This window comes from Lagopus muta, chromosome 3 (genome assembly GCF_023343835.1).
Source record: "Lagopus muta isolate bLagMut1 chromosome 3, bLagMut1 primary, whole genome shotgun sequence".
In the NCBI taxonomy this organism is placed as follows: domain Eukaryota; kingdom Metazoa; phylum Chordata; class Aves; order Galliformes; family Phasianidae; genus Lagopus; species Lagopus muta.
Window position 1 is genome coordinate 78970690 of NC_064435.1, and position 20268 is coordinate 78990957.

The 20268-nt window shown below is 36.1% G+C and overlaps 1 protein-coding gene across 6 annotated transcripts in view; it reads left to right on the forward strand.

The window, feature by feature from the left end:
* RELCH (RAB11 binding and LisH domain, coiled-coil and HEAT repeat containing) overlaps positions 1–20268 on the forward strand; it is a 71776-nt gene that overhangs the window by 19022 nt on the left and 32486 nt on the right. For 5 of the 6 annotated variants that reach the window (XR_007375616.1, XM_048938515.1, XM_048938516.1 and 2 more), the window contains exons 3-10: positions 4203–4274; positions 4386–4441; positions 4552–4665; positions 6274–6477; positions 6562–6653; positions 7615–7923; positions 11923–11998; positions 12297–12392. Coding sequence is in view for 5 of the 6 variants with exons in the window: in XM_048938515.1 (XP_048794472.1) it covers positions 4203–4274; positions 4386–4441; positions 4552–4665; positions 6274–6477; positions 6562–6653; positions 7615–7923; positions 11923–11998; positions 12297–12392 (1019 nt within the window). In the remaining variant the exon portion in view is untranslated. The remainder of the gene's footprint in view (positions 1–4202; positions 4275–4385; positions 4442–4551; positions 4666–6273; positions 6478–6561; positions 6654–7614; positions 7924–11922; positions 11999–12296; positions 12393–20268) is intronic. The other variant, XM_048938517.1, reaches the window with a different exon arrangement.

Genomic DNA, 20268 nt, shown 5'->3' on the forward strand with positions numbered 1-20268 from the left:
TTGGAAAAGCCAAATGAAAAAAATGTCTGTATGGACCGTCCAAAGCCATCATGTTTCCAGTTTTGCTTTTATGGATGGTGTTAGGGTTGGCTGCCAGGTTTCTCCTTTTGGCAGTCCAAAAAATGTTGGAAATAAATGGAAGGATTATTGTTTGAAGTAGATTTCAGTATTTCAGTTCTGTTGGTCCAGCTCATTCCATCTGACATTAAAAAGCCTAGAAGCGAAAGTGTTTTGAAGAGTTGGCATGAACTTGTCATTTGGGAAATCTGATCAAAGGACGTTTAGTGACTCTCATTTGTAATACTGTCATCAGCATGTCTGAACAGATATAATTCACAGAAGCCAGTCAGGATGTGGATAAACATCACAGAACTAATTGTAGTAGAAAATATCTATTTTCTTCCTCATCTACCTGACATCTGCTGGATCTTACTATGGATGTAGAGCACCGTGTAACAAACTGGATAAAAAAATTCATAATCCCCAAAGTTTTAACAACAGCTACAACAACAAAAAAGTATCATTGGTGCTTACAATGCACTGGATGAAACAACTTCTGTAAGACTATTAAGTGCTGAACCAGTTGGTAGATAAGGTCAGTACTGAAGGATTTATGAGGCTTAGGGAACCTTCTCCAAATACTTGTTTTCATGAGAATGGAAAACCTACTTGAAGTCATATACCTGCAGCATTCAGTGTAAATAGGTCATCTGACATTCAATCTAAGAACTGAATCTTCTGCCACGTCTTAAATTGACTGTGCAGGTATGTTTGTGACCTAAAAACTCTCCTTATTTTAAAATATTTAGCATTGCCAACCTATCATTGTCATCTACTGTTCTGAGAATCTGCTCGTTTTAGAAATGTGATACTGTTCTTTCGGTGATAATAAAATTAATGATTGTCATGTAAGTAGAAATACATGCTGAAAATGTTTACTTTTCAACCTATTTGCCTTTGAGCAACAAAAGTGCTGTTCGTGTGCATCTCAGTATTGTTCAGTATCCCAAACCACAAGTTGCTCCTTACAATTAACTTCTTGATCTATGGTTCAACAACTTCTGAAGTCATTAAAAAAATGTGGATGAATAGGAAGAGATCCTTGAAAAAGCCTTATTTTAAAATTTGTAAGCTGTGCAGATGAGCTTCCCATTTCATCTATGCACTTCTTTTTTAAGGTGTGCTTGAGTAGCTGCCTAAAAACAGAAGTGCTGAATTGTTCTAATCCTTAGTTGCCTTCTTGAAAGACTTGAGTCTTTTAAATAAGGCTAAGTAAATTTATTTTCCCCCACAGATGGTAGATGTAATGATTTGAGTTCTTTAAAAGAGAAAAAGCAAGAGAGTCCCTGAAATTCAGAATGCACTCTTCTTGTTGCAAGATAACACAAGCATATAGCTCCTAAGTACTGCTCTGTGCCTTCCTATAGAGAGTTAGCTTAATTCTTTACTTTCCTAGCTGTGTGTCAAAAAACTCTTCTGTATGTCATGCTCAGTTTAGCTCCATTCACTAATGTATTATATGTGGTATGAATTCAGTCAAGCATTAAGTTAATATTCAGCTGACTTTATCAATGTTATTGAAAGGTTAAACTTTCTAAGGTAGGTAAACATTAGGAGAAGGAGGGGATGGAGAAAGAGAGACCAGGTGATTTCTTTTAAAAGCCAGTGGTTGGGAAATGGTTACAAAGAAAGTCAGATCATTAACAAATGGGGATTTCCATGTTGGTTTCATTGGTGTACGCCTTGAGTTAAACATCTCTGTGTATTTTGGCAAAACAGTGCATTTCCGCATAGTTTATGAAATAAAGAGCTTCTAATTATAATACAAAACTCTATTAAAATTGCATTGCAAATATTTGGAAAAATTGACTAAAACCTAGGAACAAACTTCTTCAAATAAAAGCTAAATTTGTGTCTTCCAGATGCACTATGGTTTGTATAGTGACAGTTACAATGTTGACATTCCTAAGGCAAGAAACGAGGTACAATTATGAGCTTACTGTTTGTAGCAGCATTACTGTGGCTGTTGTGACAGGCTGTGAAGTGAGTTCTTCACAAATATGGTACGTTTAGAATCTTCCACTGTATACAGAGAAACATGCAGCAGAGTAATCTTCCTAAAAGGTTGACTGGGTGAAGTCCTAATGGCTTCTAAGAATTTTCAGCACCATCAGACTTTACTAAAAAAGTAATTCTTGCCGTCTGACATGGGTTTGTCTGACATGAATTTTTTTGGCTTTCTATACCTTCAGTCATGTTTTATTCCTATTTTCCTTGATGAGATACCTGAGTTTTTCTAGTTTTCTAGTTTATGTTGGTTTTCTAACTTTTTTTTTGTTGTTGTTTTAAATTTCTATCATTCTAGTGCAGGGCACTCCTGATCTGCAACTGTTCTGGTCATTGATAATATTTTCAGAGAATGAAATGTTAAGAGTCATTTCCATCAGAAAAAAATTAGTCAATTTGAATTTATTATAATTTGCAAAAACTAAAAAACAAGCAGCTTTCAACTTAGAATCTTAACTGTGAATGCAAGGAAGCCATAAAACGATCAGATGCTTCACTACAAGAGCATTTTCTCACTTTGTTGCACAGAAGTATTTGCAGATCAGCATTGCTGAATACTAGAGATTTCGCATATTTTATTCATCATATCCTCAGTTGTGCTTTTAACATCGCTGCAGTAAAATTCTGTGCATCAAACAAGTTCCTTTCATGTAGCAAATGTGGTGTACTGTAGTTACCCCTTCAGTTTTTATGGAAAAATGCAAACTGAGTGAATCTTTTTTTCCATGCATGCTATTGATGAAAAAGTTCTTAATCAGGTGTTCCAAAAAGGAAACTAGTTTTTGTAGTCTTCAGCAGCATTTCTTATAGATGAGTCAATTCAGTACTTCTGCACTGTGCTGTCTTTTGCAAATATTTCAAAATGCCACATTAAATTGTTTCCAGGCAATGATTAAAAGTCTTATTAATACATTCGTATTAAAAGCAACTACAGCATTTTTAGCTTTGCTTTGGAGTCAAAATTAAGTCAATGTTAGGCATCCACTTCAATTATGCAAACATTTTGGTATGGTAGCTGCTTTATGCTTCTCTCAACGAGTTCATTACGAAGCTCATTCTTTACAGTAGCTATTAAGACACTTACTGTATCTTTTGCAAAGTACAAGATGTTAAAATTTGACACCACAATACATACATGTGGCTTAAAATTAAAATATGTGAAATTCCAGTGCAAGCAAAGCACTCCTGGCTCTTTCAGAGAGCGTAACAGAACATGAGAAACTCACAACAGTGATAGGGCTGAAAGCAGGTGGAAGTGTCACCTAGAATTTTGTGGTTTGAAATCTCTAAAACTTACACTAGATGGTTAAAAATGTTTTATCCTCAAGACTCACTGGAATATTAAAGGATATGAAGCGAAGACATTTTTCTTGTGAGCTTCTCTGTAGGCACTGAGGGAGCTGCAGATTTTGCTTTTTTTATTTGCATCTCTTAGATGTATTCAACATTTAAGTCTTAATTACTTCTAGGATATTCCAGAAAACGTGAAGTAAAAGAAAAAAGGTTTTAAAAAGAGATTCATTTTAGTAAGAAAATGAGGCAAGCTTCAAATTCTGCCACTAAAAATATTTTTCAATGTATAAATATTTCAGTAATTTCAATATATAAACTTATTTTCAAATAAAAAAAGAATCAGTAGTCTCAGTGGGACAGTGCATTCACATTAGGGTTTTAGTTTTGCTACATGGAGACAGCTAACACTGCCACCAACATGTATGTGCATTATTTAGATCTGATCTTTGTCCCCTGCACCTTATAAATTAAAATTTTGACAGTACCAGCTGACCATAAATGAAGAAGAAGAAGAAGAAGAAATAACAAACTTTTTCCAGTAATGCAGAGTTGAAAACAAGCAGCCAAATAAAAACAAAACAGCCTACAGCGAGTCCTTGTCAGACAGCTTGAAATTTTGGCTTAGTTAATGAATCCCAATGAACCAATGGAAAACATTCACCAGTTTGCTTTCAGACCAACTCTGCTGCATGTGTTCATAAGTTCCATGAAGACTGCATGCTTTCTGTTGAATACAAACTGTATATTTTTTTTCATACCCATCCTTGCTTTTTATATTTTATTTTTTGTTTCCCTTGCCTTGGTTGGATGCCTGTGTGTGTTTAATCCAAATCCCTGTCCAGTCCTGGAGTTTGAACTACGGAAAGCCAAGGAGACCATACAGGCCCTCCGAGCCAACCTGACTCAGGCTGCAGGTGGTGTACACAAACCTTTTCTTAAGCCTCTACTTTGAACAATGTAGAAGTAGCTGAGCTCATCCTGGTTGAAAGAATAAAATTTAGTTACTGTTTCTTTTTCCTCCCCAGAAAATGAAGTTCCTTTGCAGGAACGAAAAAATTATAAATCAAGTCCTGAAATTCAGGTAGGTGGCTGGTGAAAACTGAGCTTTGCATGGGCCTTAATGCAGATATGCTTCAGTAGCTTACAGCAAGATGAATCAAAGATGCAGTGTATTGTTTTCTTTTTTTCCAGGAGCCAATCAGACCTCTTGAGAAAAGAGCTCTAAACTTCCTAGTTAATGAATTTTTATTGAAGAATAGTTACAAGCTTACATCAATAACATTTTCAGATGAAAACCATGATCAGGTAAGATTTTCTTTTTTATTACACATGAATTTTCCACATTCAGATCTTTTTGTAAGCTCAAGTGAGCTTAAATGAGCATTCTAAGAGTTAAATGTTAGCATTTTCATATAAAAGAATGGCTTGGAAACAGCTGTTTGAGAAGTACATTCTCCAAGTTTGTAGGAAGGAGACGAGTCTCTTCTTTCTATAAAGGAAGCAAAAGAAGGTAATGATAACTATCTCTAATTGTATTTCACTATTCAGCTTATGTATTTAGAAAGGCAGTTTCCAAACAGTGTCATAAAATTCTAGAATGTTGAGGTTGGACAGCACCTCTGCAATTCATCAGGTCCAGCTCTTGCTCAAGCAGTGGCATTGAAAGCAGGTTGTACAAGTCCATGTCCAGACAGCTCTCACCTCTCCAAGGAGGAGACTCCACAACTTCCAACCTGTGGCAGTGCTTGGTCACTCTCACAGTAAATGAGTGTTTCCTGACATTCCAGTTTGTGCCCATTGCTTCTTGTCCTGTTGCTGGGCACCATTGAAAGGAACCTGTCTGCATGTTCCTTGCACCCTTCCTTAGGGTATTTATATACATTGATGTGATTTCCCTCTGAGCCACTTTTCTCTAGGCTGAACAGTCCCAGCTTTCTTGGCTGCTCCTCACAGGAGAGATGTTCCAGTCCCTGTTCCTTCACCATTTTCATAGCTCCTTCCCATTACTCTCTTCAGTGTCCGTGTCTCTTGTACTGGGGAGCCCAGAACTGGACACAGCACTCCAGATATGGTCTTACAAACCCTGAACAGAGGGGAGAGGTCCCCTCCCTTGGTCTGACTGCACTTGGTGTAATGCAGTCTAGAATATCATTAACCTTCTTTGCAGTAGGAGCACATTGCTTTTGTATGTATTTAATATTAAATTTGTATATAACCAGACTAGAAAAAAATTGTCAACATTCTTGAAGTAAAAAAATTAAAAGCATGAATCTATTTGAGATTTAACTTCTTTTAAGAGAGCATCACAACTCCTCATTATCAGTGTGCATGCTTATTTGTGTATATAAATGTGAAATAATCTTGTAGGATAGTTAAGTTACATGTCAGTGAAAAAAACAAGGTCGAGTTGTAACAGTTTGAGATAGAAGGTTGTATTATTGTATTCATCAGTGTACACTGAATACACTTATGTCCAGATTTTGCTGAAAATACACACCCTGTCTATCAGTTGTCTTCAGAGCTATTTGACTGTCTCCTTTTGGAAGATTGTACATGTAAGTGAGAAGGGAACAAAGTGACAGCCCTATCAGTAGGAAGTCTTCTACCATGTTTACTGGCTTCTGTTAGAATTTGATCAATTATACGTTTGATTCTCCAAAGTATTTGTATCCTAGAGCACAAAAAAAATTGTGAGCTGTGTGTTTTGGAAGGTTCTCTTTTTTTAATATACTGCTTAGAACTGTCTTTAGGGTGAGACTGTTTTAGGTTATGAAATGAGCTCTTATTACTGCAGTGCAGCTTTGACATGATTATTTTGCTCTTCTTTGAATGCAGACCTAAGTTAAACAAGGAAGAAAAACAGTGCTAGAAGTAAGTCTATTGTGTGGTTTGTTTTCTCTTATTGCTTTGAAGGATTTTGAATTGTGGGATGATGTGGGATTGAACATTCCAAAACCTCCTGACCTTTTACAACTCTATCGGGACTTTGGAAACCATCATGTTACCACAAGAGATGTGGTGGATGTATCAGTTGGTGTAGATGATGATGAGTTGGAGGCTGCCACCCCTATACTTGGGACAGTTCCGGTATTTGAAACAACACCACAATCAATAGAAGTAAGAGGCTGTATGAAAGAAATTTCAACTGTTTGCATCATTACTTCATTGTGCTAACCTCTTTTGTCTCTATCTTGTATTTAGCAATGTTTGATAGTGCAGAAATTAGAAGATCAAATTAGTGTTTTAAACAATGAGAAATGGTCTTTGATGGAACAAATCCAAAGACTTGAGAGGTATGTATTTATCCATCTGCTTAACTGCTAATAAATGTCAGAGTAACTTCTCAATGTTTTTCTGGCACATGTATCAAAACACAGTTTTTACCTACAAAATTGCTAGGAGTTCTTTGGAGCAGTGCAATCTTTCCTTTTAGTGTGTGGTATTTGATTTGGGGAAAAAAAACCAAGAGACTTTAAACTGAGTATTTATCTTTTGATTACTGACATTGTTTAATTTTGGAATTAGCTTTGTTCCCTCAGTGCAACTTCTTTATTTACTTAACTGAAAATAGCATCAGTTCTGATGTGTTTTGTGTAGATTTTGCTCCTCAGTCAGCTATATTTAACTCTGCAGTACTGCACTGTGGAGAGGTTGCAATGCTGTTTAAGGTTGTATTTTAAATAATTTATTTTAATATCGTTTTTCTTTCTGTAATAGAAATGACAAGATCTTGAACAACGACGATAAAAAGCCTTTAAAAGTTTGTTCAAAACGTGATTCTGTAAGCTGTAAGATTCCATTCCTCTTAGGAGAATGAATGTTAGGACAAGTTAGACAATTTTTCAATGACTTTAACGACTTGTACTCTTACCATTTCAAAACTAAGTGGGGTGCTTTGTACTAATTCTTTTTGTAGTATTTTGAGTTTTGTACCCCAGATGGGTGTCTCTCTGTGGACAGTATGTTTCAGTACTAAGAGCTCAGCCAGAAACATTATAACACTAGCTCTTGTCACTTATTTATAGCTTTGAATCACTTGTTCTGAATGCAGCATTTTTCTTTCTACTAATTGTTGACTGAAGACCTCTGGTAAACTGGTGCTCATCTGAAGAACTTGATAGAGACCTTGAACGTACTGGATTTGAAGAAAGAACTGTTCAGTGTGTTGTCCTTATTTCTGTCCTTGTTTTGTGATTCCGGCAACCTTGTCAGGAAAGTAACAAAAACATTCATTCTTGGTTTTAACTTTTTCAGTGAAATAGATTTCCTCAAGAATGAAAACTTTGCCGTGTCTACAGTTTATGGTGTAGCTCCCCATCCTTCCTTAGAGCAAGTGCCTCACACAGTCTCAGAGGACAATGGACGGTACTTGGATATCAAGAGCTCTGAGAATGACAGTAAACATGCAGACGCTGAGGAAAAAAGCCTTTCTTCATCAGCTGAACATGATACAAGGACTTCAAAAGATGATACGCTAAATTCTGTCCCCTGTAAAGACACAGAGAAAGTGTCCTCTTGTGCTCCATCAGCTAAAACTGCAGTGCACTTTGATAAACCGAATAGGTGAGCGATTAGTTTTAAAATAAAATGCTTTAAAAATTAAGAAGTGTATAATTTCTCTAACAAAGCCCAGCAGCAGGCATAAATCATTTTTGTTTTGAATATGAATGAAAGGCTTAGCATGCCTTTATTGAACACTGATGATACTTTCACATAGTGTTCCTACTGATTTTTAGGGAAGGCAATTTTTAGCATCAACTGTAAGTGCTTCTTTTCACCTCCTACTTGTTTCTAAATCTTGCCATAATCTTTGTGTCAAAAATGAAAAGCCAAAATTGAAGTGATGAATGAGAAAACAGGTTGTTTGTGTTCTCCATTACAATTTAGTTTTGTAATGAAATCTATTCCACTTGGAGAGTGGTTGGAAAGACTTTAGTTTTTCCATCTGGAAATGCAGGTTTAGTAGTTATTTTCCTAGGGCACTTAAAAACTTAGGTTTGTTTGTTTGTTTGTTTGTTTTAACCAGAAATAGTACCCACTGGTATTCTCTCTTGTTTTTTGATGTTTGAATTTGAGGCTTGTCTTCATTAGGTAACTACGATTCTTTTTAATTAAATAAAGTATTCATGTTATTAATTGGAAACTATGAGTCTGTGCGTTTGAATGCTCTGAAATATATGCAGGATTTTTAAGCATTATGGTGAAGAAGGGAAGTAACTTATTGAATAAGTAAAAGACAAACAAAAGTGTACTACTAGGAGTTGAGCAGGCTGCAGAGATAGTAAAGTGTGTACAACTGAGGGCATGCATAGGAAAGTAATACAAAGAAGAAATGGACGTGTGTGGTATTCTGCACAGATGGAAAAATGAATAGAAGCTGAAAATTACTTCCCCTGCTCACCTCCCTCCAAAAAAAGAAAGAAAAAAGAGTAACTACCCTTGCTAATAATTAACTTTGCTCACAAATCCTGTGTGTCTTGTAAGTTCTCATATTAATCCTGGGAGATGAAGGCAGGTTTTTTTAGAATGGAGCAGCAGGAAAGATATTTAATTTCTGAGTACAGTATGTTAGCGTTACTACTAATTTCATCTGTTCTTTATTGAATGATTAGTGCTTAGTAAGAAAGTAAAACTCAGGTGGGACTTATCTGAGTTTTTTCAGTGGTTCCATTTAAACTTTCAGGATTTGTTTAATGTATTTTTATATTTGTTTCATATTCTAGCTGAACACTGAGGCTGCGTAATAATCAAAATTTGTACCTGTCATACATTTATGACTGTAAATTTGTATGCTTGCCTTCATCTGTGTCTTCTTACAAGTTTCTTTTTGTTCAGTGTAATTGGGACTGCTGGGAGGAATTAAGAACACAAATAGTAGGTTGGTGGTTTGGAGATAGTAGAGGATGGGTATTAAAATAGGATGAGATCTATGGATAAGGAAGGAATTCCTGAGGAATATATGACAGGTTTCTAGAATAGATAAATTAATTTATTTTGCTGGCTCACAGGCCTTTAAAACCCATGTGCAATGATGTATGGCTGCTGCAGCATTTTTTTTTTTTTTTTTTAGATTTTTTTTTTTTTTTTTTTAAGAAAAACAACTACCCTGAATAAAACCATCAGTTTACATGGAGTCCATTAATTTCAGAGATGCACTGATACAGCGTTTAGTGCACAAATAAGTGGTGTGTAATATGTAGCTATTTTGGTACTGAATTTCCTATTTTACATGTCAGTGAAGGATCAAAGGAAACAATCCTTGATAGTGTTTTATAGACTCATATCTCTCAGCTGACTACATGAGAGAATTATACTGTTTCTTAATCAATGCTGCTTCTCCCACAGATCTCAAGATACTCATGTACTGCATATATATTTTATTCAATCTAAGGCAGTCATTTGTAGAGAACAATTACTGCAGTTTATTCAAGAGTTGTTAAAAAACTGCATTAAAAGCTAGGACTTGGTTCTTAAAGACAAGACTGTTACTACTATAGCTAGAGGATGGATTCTTGGCATAAATCTTAACCAGATGGGAAAAGATGATGGGAGAGCAAGTGAGCCTGCTTGATGTGACTGTAACAGGAACAGGTGTGTGTACATGCCCAAAAATGAGGACCTGGGGATCCTTGGAGAAGTGCCTTGTGTAACAGATTGCAACAGAAAGCACTAGCAGAAGTTTAAATAGACTCCATTGCATATATTTATTCAACTCGTTTTAGGTGTTTGGTAATTTGAACCAAATACAAGGTGTTTTCTTCATGTAGCAGTCAATTTTTCAGTAAATTGTCTCCTTTCTCCTAGTTATGTAGGGAAAAGAGTGGTGCTTGCATTTTGTCTTCATCATGCTTTCTTATATTTGCACTTCGTTACTGGCATCTGCTGGTCCTTGAAAAGGCTTTCTGTTGACTTGGTGAAAGAGGCCTGAGTTTGTCACTGTTTCTGTTAGAAGAGGCTTTATTAAATTTCATAAAGCAGCTTTCTAGAATGTAAATGTAGGTAGTAGGACTTATAGAGCCTATGCTGCCCAGAGCTTGCCTGTTAATTAACCCCTAGGGAAATTCAAGGGAAATGCTGTCACACTTGGTCTTTTTTTCTCTGCAAAATGAGGATAGAATTTTGTCCCAATTTGAGTATTTAATTAAGGTTTCAGGTAGATAAGAATTTGACATTCTGTGGAGTGCAAAGGTAAAATTAAAATGAACAGCCAAGACATAGGTTGGCTTTGATTCTGTTGATATTACAGTACTGCTTTGCAACGCTTGCTCCAGTTCTCCCAGTGTAATTAAAGGCTGGAATAGCGTCTGCAAATATGGCATTCAGTAATGCCTTTATGCAGTAAGGGCTAGCATATTATTAAACCAAGGTCCTTTACAGCTCACTACCATCTGGATCTCTTATTTTTCTTAAGTGAACTCTTCTACAAAATCAAGCTGACTTGAATTAAAATAAACTGACTTCATTAAAACTTAAAGAGAAGGGGAAGACTTTCTGTATGTTTATCTAAATCCTTCTGGTTTAGATTAGACTGTTTTAAGCAAGAAATTAGATTTTTGATGTTGGTGTTTTGGGTTTTTCTTTCTTTGGTTAGAAAAGATTTGTATATATTTCCCGTGGATAATGTAACTTTTCAACCTATTGAATAAAAATATATATGTCCATACATGTACAATCACATATATGTAGGCTTTTCTTCACTTAAGCTCTCAAAATAGCACTTATAAGAGTTGAAGTATTAAAAGGTGTATTTTCCACAAAAGAAAGAAATTGCCCTCTGCCTGGAGGACAAATGCTCCTTCTCTCTTGAAGCATGGTGGATGAAGCAGTTAGATTAGTCTCTAAATACAGAAGATAAAGGCATCGTCAGGGTCTTCTGAGGTCATTTCTGCCAAATTATTCTCTTTGGACAAACTAGTTCTGAGACTCTTATCTGAGTTTTGTGTTTGTACTTGAGGCTTTGAGTAGCTGGACTGTGTTTGCTGGTTCAGTGCATATCCACGAGGTGGTACTTCTAGAAATAAACATCAGGGATTAGACAGCAACTTAAGTCAGGCTTTCGCTATCCATCTGAACCCAACATTTAGATTCTAGATTGGCAGTTTAGTGTGGATTTAATGCTGAAGCTTCTAAGTGATGGACTACTCAAACTTTTTTATCCAATGTACAAAATCAGAGCATTGAGCAAAAACTGCTGGTTGCTTGCAGTATTTTTTCCTTCAGTTTGCAAAAGAGTATGCTTCCTCTTGTATTGCTGAAACTTCCTTTTTCTTTATGTCTTCTTTTTCTTCTTCCTTTTCTATTTTTGTCTGTGAAGCAATCTGAAAGACATTACATTTTTAGGAACTGAAAGTAACTTGTTAATTAGGGCATATTTGTCTTCTAGTTACAAACTGGAAATCATAGAAGTGAAAGGTAATTGTGAATATTCTTCTGCATGCTTCACTGAAAACTGAAAACAAATGCTGTTGAATGTCATTTTATCTATCTGGCTGAACCAGAGTGAAAGTCATTACCTTTCTGATCCATACTTTCCCTCACCTTCCCTTTTTGATGATATTTCAGGAAATTGTCACCAGCTTTCCATCAAGCACTACTGTCTTTCTGTCGAATGTCAGCAGATAGTCGTTTGGGATCAGAGGTATGTTTCCCAGTTGGCATAAACTAGAAGATTCCTTCTGTACGATAGCAGTAGTTAAACCATCAATTGTTTTGTGTCAACGCTTATCAAGGTACACGGAAAGGGCAGTTTATGGGCATGAAAATTAAGAAAAAAGGATTCTAGCTAAAATATGCTACCTAGTTATAGCTATGTAATTACTGGGAAATTTTGAGTTTCAACAAGTGGATTCATGAGTAACCAATCAAGAACATCAAGAAGGATGTTTTTCTATTCCTTTACTTCAGTTAAAAATATGTAAATATACTCTATTTTCTAGGTATCTCGAATTGCAGACAGTGAGAAAAGTGTCATGCTAATGTTGGGACGCTGCCTGCCTCATATTGTTCCTAATGTGCTGCTTGCAAAGCGAGAGGTGAGGAACCTGGGAATTTTGCTTTTTATTTTTACCAGGATGCTTTCTTCATTTTGAAGATTTTACTTGCAGTCGTGTTCTTACTTTTGTGCATGCATCTCTGCTTCTAGAGAATGGTTTTACATCTCTGTCAGGTGAGTTCAGTAAACCTGCATGATGGTATCTGAATATTTCTTCCTTTCCTTAAGGCACCTGTTGGCGTTCAGCAACACTAACTCTTACTGTAGGTCCATCCATTTGTGGTAGCACCAGCGTTTTTGTTAGAGAAGGCTCTGGTTGATGTGGGTCACAAAGAACAGAGGATGAAGTTCAAAAATTAAATTTAATTTTATTTCCTCAGTTTTGAAGTGGATTAAAGCTCAGGTTATTTTGCAGCACTGCGTACTTTTGAAAAAATTTTAGTATATTTCCTGAAGATCCACATATCAGCCAAGACAGTGTTCATCAAAAGCACCTCTTCATAGGAAAATTCCCAATCTTATTCATGCATTTTCCTCAAATTTGTAGTAAATCTAAATAAAATAGAATCAAAAAATCACATTTTTTCAAAATGAAGTGAATCTTCTATATAGCCATTCACACTGCGTGACGTAGAAAAGGAAGGTGGTGATTGAGGATGGGGGAAAGAAATGCTGTTATGCTTTGCTGTGTAAGTATTGCACACTAGTAAAACCATGTTTACAAAAAAAAAGTAGAAAAAAAAATGTAGCTGCCCTATTCTTAACCATAGCAGGGGTATTAAAATAGCATATTTTGTTGAATAAGCTGTAGTCCTTGTTGAGGAGACCTACAGTATGGTACATTTAGTAGGGCTTATTGCATAAATTTGTTTTAAGGCTTTTAAAACTCCTTTAGAAATTTGTACTGATCCTATAATATAAAATTTAGAAGCATACAAGCAATTATTAGTGGTCGACGTGGTCAATTTGACATGTTCCGCACATTGATTACAGATGTACTGTATTTGAAAGTATCGTACTATATAAACTATATTACAGGGTTTTGGATGGATGAATGCAGCAGGACTTTTGTTTGCTGTTCATGGAAAAGATTTTGTTAGTAATCTTTCAGAAATAATTCTATAAATGTTCTAGGATCAGTGCTTAATTTCTGATTTCTTAATTACTCCTTCCCTTTGCTTGGCAGGATGTGATATTTTGGCTTATTACTGCTTGTCGCATAGTCTGTGCAGTACACTTAATATTTCCATGACCTTTTAGGCTATTTCCTACTTTGTTTTACAGTTGAAATACGTCTGATTACATTTATTTTTGCCTTGAATGAATCATCTATTTCAATTTGACTGAAGATATCAAAATTGAGGATTTTGTAACTGGATTGCATGGGATGCTTAACATTCTGAAAATTGAAATTTTCTTTAAAAACAGTTATTGTTAGTTACCACTCATTGGTATAACTATTGTAGTGTTCCTTTAGGTGTAATTACAGAATTTGAAGGACATTTTGGGTAGACCATCTGTTAGTATTTTTCACGTTAGCATTGTGAAATGCCAAACTAAGATCTAGGCTCTCTTCAACAAGGTACCCTCTTGGGTCTTACCTACACAGTCTTATTGTTACAGATTCTTAACTGAATTTTATTGATAACTGGTCTTTGAAATGTACTAAAAATTCTCGATATGAGCAATATACTTCATAAGTGATCACCAGGCTGTGCTGAAAATATATATGATGGTATTTAAGGTCTTACACTGTCACCGTGTTTAATGTGAGAATTAAACAGTGGTTTTGTGGTGAATCTCTAAGGTCCTCCCTTATCTTTGTTCCTTAAGCATCATCACGTTGTAATTGATTGCAAAATCTGCAGCTGAACGTGTGTTGTGTATTGCCATTTTGAAGAAGCTGTTAAGTGGAGGATGACAGTCTCTTAACAGGTTTTGTCCCTAGCCAGAGATTTAGGGGCCATTTCACCAATCCTTTTCACCCTCTTAAAAGTTAGAGGCAGCCTCCCTGACGTGGGACTAAGTAAATACGATCCAGTAAATACGATAGTTGACATCTGAGCAGCCACTTAGCATCAGAATGGCTGGCACATTTCTGAAATGGCTTACTCTGTGTATTGGTGCATTGGTTACACTGTGTATTAGTTCTTTGATGTCTGTGGTTTAGGTTCTAATGGAAGATCAAAAAGAAGTAAAAACCTAGTAATGAACAGGGTAGCTATGGAGATAATTGTGGTCGTTTCTGAAAGACCAGTTCAACTGGGTAAGATCAATAACACACAATGAAGGTTGTGAAAACTCCATGCAGCAAATAAAGTTTAGTTTTAAATTTATCCCCCAAAAATCCAAATCCCAGTTTATCATGGCTGCTAGAAAATATGTATGTCTGTTTAAATCTTTATGTGCAATCACCTGTAACAGAGATGTTGCAAGCCAAATGTTAACTGGAACGAGAAGTAGCAAAATGTTAAAAACTCTTCTTCTTAAAAAACAAACAAACAAACAACTGAGTGTGTAGTTTGCAATAATGCTTCTTGCAGATGAGCAGTTTGAGTTAATAACATTTTATCTGCATTAGAATCTCACTCCTGAAATATGTTTACCACTTAAACATGAAGAACATGTATTTTAAAATAAAAGTCGCCTTGTTTGTCTGGAGGTAAAATATAAAGATTCCATTGGCTAAATTTTAGGAAAAAGCTGTCGTTATTTTTTTTGTGGTAACAATCAGTTCACATCTGCAAATAATAATCAGTTCTTAACTGATCTGTCAACCTTCATGAGATGTAAGAATCAATGTCTTTCTCTCATGTAATAGGAAGTACCATGCTTCTGTGTTCTGTGCTCTGAAATACGTAGTCTTTGAGCAGAATTTAGGACACAGTAAAGTTTTTGGTTTAGCATTAGGATCTTGTTCTCAAGCAACGTTCTTTCATGACTATTCTTACCCTTCAGTTCATTGTTATTTCAAGGTTAGTTTGTCTCACTTGTATGCTTTCATTTGCGTAGTACAAACTTAGGAAAATGATAACAGTAATAGCTTACTGAATGTCCTCCACTAGTTTTTTATTTCTAATTTCTATTTAAGTAGAATCAAACATGCTAAGAACAAGGTTGTGCTGTTGTTTGCAAAGTTGAAGGGAAGGATAATGCTGAATATGCAAACTTTGAGTGCCATTCACTGCAAGAGGAAAGTACTGCGGTGGATCTAAAATTGTTTTCATTAGCATATAGTAGCTGTACATAGACATCACTGAGGTACCTTCATTCTCTGACAGGTTTTACGGGCATTTGTCTCTTAAAATGTAATTGTGTTGATTTTCACCAGTCTTATCCTCTGAAGTCATAAAATTCCGGCTTTATTTAAAAAATAATAATAATAATAAAAAGCCCATTTTAAAATCAACCACAGACACAGAAATACAATACTGTGTTTGACCATCCTCCTAAATGAATGTATGTAGAAGTCACACTGAGTAAATGTAATGACTGTTTGTTCTGATTGTGTTTGGATAAATGTATGTAAGGTTGAATTCCCAGGCATGAAAACAGTCAGCCATCATTCTCTTCGGAAAGACTTTCTATTTTAGGGAGGAGAATTACAATAGGCTTGGGATAAAGAAGTGTAATAGAAGAGAAAAATTCACTGAACAAATACTTTTTCTAATACTTCGTACAACATAGGCTGAGGTAGGCTCTTATAGATGGTGCTTCTGTAAATAGGTATATTGTTGCTCTGAGCCTGTTTGCTGGTTCTTTTCCCATATATGCATTTTGTTTTTCATTTGTCTCCCCACATAAAAGAGAGGCAGAACCATTTTCCTTCCTTAGTTCCCATCTCGGGATATGAATTGGTGAGGTAGTTTTCTTAGAATTAAATAGGATTGCCAAATATCCTCTTAATCTCTAGTCTTTCAGCACTATGTCCTTGAATGAAATGTACATAATTAATGGATTCAAGCAGTTGTATTTAATGTTCTGACTTGAATTGCCAGTTGTTGCTACTTTTATTACAATATGCAGCATTTCCAAGTCGCGTATTAATCCTATGATTTTCTTTATTTTCAGTCTGGAAGGATGAATTCTGAGTATATAGTCTCTTCTACAAGGGTATATCTTTTTTTTCCCTAGTACCTGCAGCTGTTTCAGTTGCTTCAGTCAAGATTTTGTTTGCTTTACTGACTTTCAGAGACAGAATCACAAAATTGTAAAGGTTTGAGTCCAACCTCGCTGCTAAAGCAGATTCCCTGGAGCAGGTTACACAGGAAAGCATCCACCATCTGGCTATCCAGAGAAGGAGTCTCCACAACCTCTCTGGTCAGCCTGTTCCAGTGCTCTGTCACCCTCACAGGAAAGATGTTTTTCTTCGTGTTCATTTGGAGTTTCCTGTGTTCCAGTTTGTGCCTGTTGTCCCTTGTCCAGTTACTAGGCATCACCAAAAACAGCCTGTCCCCATCCACTTGACTTCTACCCCTTAGGTATTTATGCATATTGATAAGATCCCCCCCTTAGTATTCTCCAGACTGAAGAGTCCTAGGTCTCTCAGCCTTTCCTCGTAAGGGAGATGCTCCAGACCACTCATCTCTGTGGCACTCCACTGGGACTCTCTTCCAGTAGCTCCCTATCTTTCTTGGGCTGATAAGCCCAAAACTGGACACAGTACTCCAGAGGTGGCCTCACCAGCGCAGAGTAGAGGGGGAGGATCACCTCCCTCTACATGCTGGCTACATTCTTCTTAATGCTGTTGACCTTCTTGGCCACGAGGCCTCGCTGTTGGTCAAGCTGTTCCCTTACAAAAAAGATTTCGTGTAGCACACTGATTCACAATTTAAACACTGACTAATGGAAATTAAAAAGAATGCATTCGTAGAATTCTTACTTGGGTTAGGTTGGAAGAGACCGTAAAGTCCATCCACTCACTGGATTAGGCTGCCCAGGGCCCCCTCCAACCTGGCCTTGAGCACTTCCAGGGATGGGGCATCCACAGATTCTCTGGGCAGCCTATGCCACTGCCTCACTACTCTCTGAGTAGAGAATTCCTTCAAAAAACCGGAATCTTTTAGTTTAAAGTCATTACCCATTGTCTTATAACTACACTCTGATAAGTCGTTCTCCAGCTTTCCTGTAGGTAGTTTTAGGTACTGGAAAGCCTCAGGGAGGTCTCCCCAGAGCTTTCTCATCTCTAGGCTGAGGAACCCCAACTCTCTCAGCCTCTTTTCATCCGAGAAGTACTTCAGCACACTGAAATAATCACAGTGTCATCCTGGTTTATTTGTCATTGCTTTCGCCTATTTACCATATTACTGCATTTAACATTTGAAATAATAAAAAGATGACAATTCCAAACTATCAAAGTAACCGATTTTGGCATTTAATGCTTCTTGCATTTATTCATTGAGATAGTTATTTTACTGACAAGCATTTCAGCAAAAAGGTATCAACAGTGGTGCAGGGGACTTCTCTAAATGTCCCTGTATGTCGCTCATTGCGCAGTAAAAACAAAATAACTTGTTTCCTCTCCCTTCTGTAATTGGATATCTCACAGGTACAAACTGCATCAAATGCAAACTTAACTTTCCAGTAGCGGAAGTGAGACCTCCAGCGTGTGGTATTTTGTTTCTGGGCTTTTTTGTTAAGTCACAAATTCTAGGATTGACATAGTGGCAGTCACCTTGGCATCTAATGAGAAAACAGTATCTCAGTTCTTAAGATCACTCTTTCTGGTATTGTTTACTGGCACTAACAGAAACCAATAACGCTTTTCCTAAGTCATAGGAAAGGGGAATGGTGACTCTGGTTATGAACTGGATGTTTAGAGATGGTCTCAAATTAAATGGAGAAATGATTTTAAATTTGCAATGTATAATCGTGAGTACAACTGTTACTCCTTCCCAGGGAAGGCAGAATGTTTCAAATAGCACTAGAAGTCCTTTCCTTGATTAGACAAATGCTAATTCTATTCTATGTTATTATAAAATGTTCAACTTTCTACAGTGTTCCTCTGCTGGTTTTGGAAGTGAAAAATAAGGGTTTTATCCAAGAAGTATACATCTAGGGAATGGCCCCTAGCAGCAGAAAGGAATGATCTTGAACCTGTCTGTAAGTTAGTTTTGTACAGCTGTATTCTAAATCATCCTGAATATCCTGATGTGAATCTGTCTGTCCTTTTCGAAGCCTTCAGGAGATTTCACTATCTTGTCCATCTGTGAGCACAGTTTTTCTTCTAGACCTAGAGCAAGTCCCTTTCCTGTCCAGTTTTATATTCTTATCCATGAAGTCTATAGGAAACACAAAACACTGTTGAAGACTTCTCACTCTTTCTCCGCTCGCCTTAATAGAAGGAACTGTAGCAGCACTGATGCAGCGATGCAGAGAACGCTCTCTTCTCCCATAGCATGCATGAAAGAATGACCAAAGGACAAGAAAATACATCTAATTCCTTCAGCTATAATAACCAGCTTTCTGCAAGGTAAAGAATCGGCCTTGTATCTGCTCCCATGTCAGTGGTATTAGGTAATTCATCAGTCTTCATTTAGGTGAATACTCAGGAACGTTTTCTCTTCATACAGATTCATCAGGGAGAAGGAAGAGGCAACAGCTTTACTAACTCCCTTTAACTTGAAAAGAAACTTTAAAAAACAAAATAATAATATGGCACTTTTGAAATGTAGTGAAAGTTCTGAGTAAGCAACTGAGATTTTTTCATTAGGTACTCAGGTGTATTAGGAAAGTGGAGTCAGGGCAATGGTTTCAACAGATGAATCAAAGGCATCATGACAATATGCATCCTATTTCAAATATTTCTAAAAATCTATATAAAGAATACTTAAGAATACTTGCAAGTTTATTAGTATGATATGAACTTAGAACAGATTGCAGAAAGTTGTATCTCAGTATAGTAATATAGTTATTTTTGGTATAAGTGTTTTCCGGGTGCTATAATCAATATGGTAAAGTTAGAAATTAAGTTTTGTATATAGATAGTGAGAGTTCATCTTTAAAAGATCTTATGTTAATCTATAAGTATTACTATTTAGAATGGTATTTTTTGATAATTTTATTTAGAGTCTTTTTGAGTTAAAACAGTGTTTGCAAAAGAGAAAATGCTTCTGTAGAGTATAAAACAAAAATAAATGGTTTAAACTTCCTGCCTTCTCAGAACTTTAAACAGGATCAAATACTGAGTGTTAAGTATACAAAGTATAAAACTAACATTCAGATTCTAGAGGGAAGGGAGCTCTCGCTCAAAGAAAGCTGTTTAGGTCTTTTTGCAATAATGTTTGTGATGTTTATCTTTAATACAAATTTTCAAATCACGCTATCTTACGTTGTTCTAAACTCATATAAAAATAAAACCGAAATCTAGTTCATGGTACAATACTGGGAAAAAGGAATGTCTAAATTGCTCAAATGTATTTTTCATTTCTCCTTCAGTATTTCTAGATTTTTCAGGTGATCGGTGTGATGTTTTTATATGCACTCTTCTGTCTTATTGTAAATTCCTTAGTTGTTGCATTAAATATTGCCAGAATATGTTGAAATACATCTTGTGACATGACTTGACATTTTCAGTGGGGAGGAAAAAAAGCAGGATCTTAAGCAATTTTCTAAAACACAGCATTGTTCTGTGTTTACAGTAAATGTAGCACTGGGTATTTAGGAAAATCAAAGTTGAGCTTGTTTAATAGCCTTACTTCTCAAGGGCATCAAGAATGGGTCTCTTTGAATGTCTGCAAGAGAATTTGAGGAAGTTCTTACAGATTCTATAAATTTTTCTAAACTTTGTATAACTTTTCCTGGTGATTTAAAAAGTGTTTTTCAGTGTCACTTCCTTGCTTATCATTGCTTATTAATTTGCAGAAATCTTGTCTTTTGAAAGTAGCTCAGAGTGTGTGCTGGGGAGGTCTTCTGAG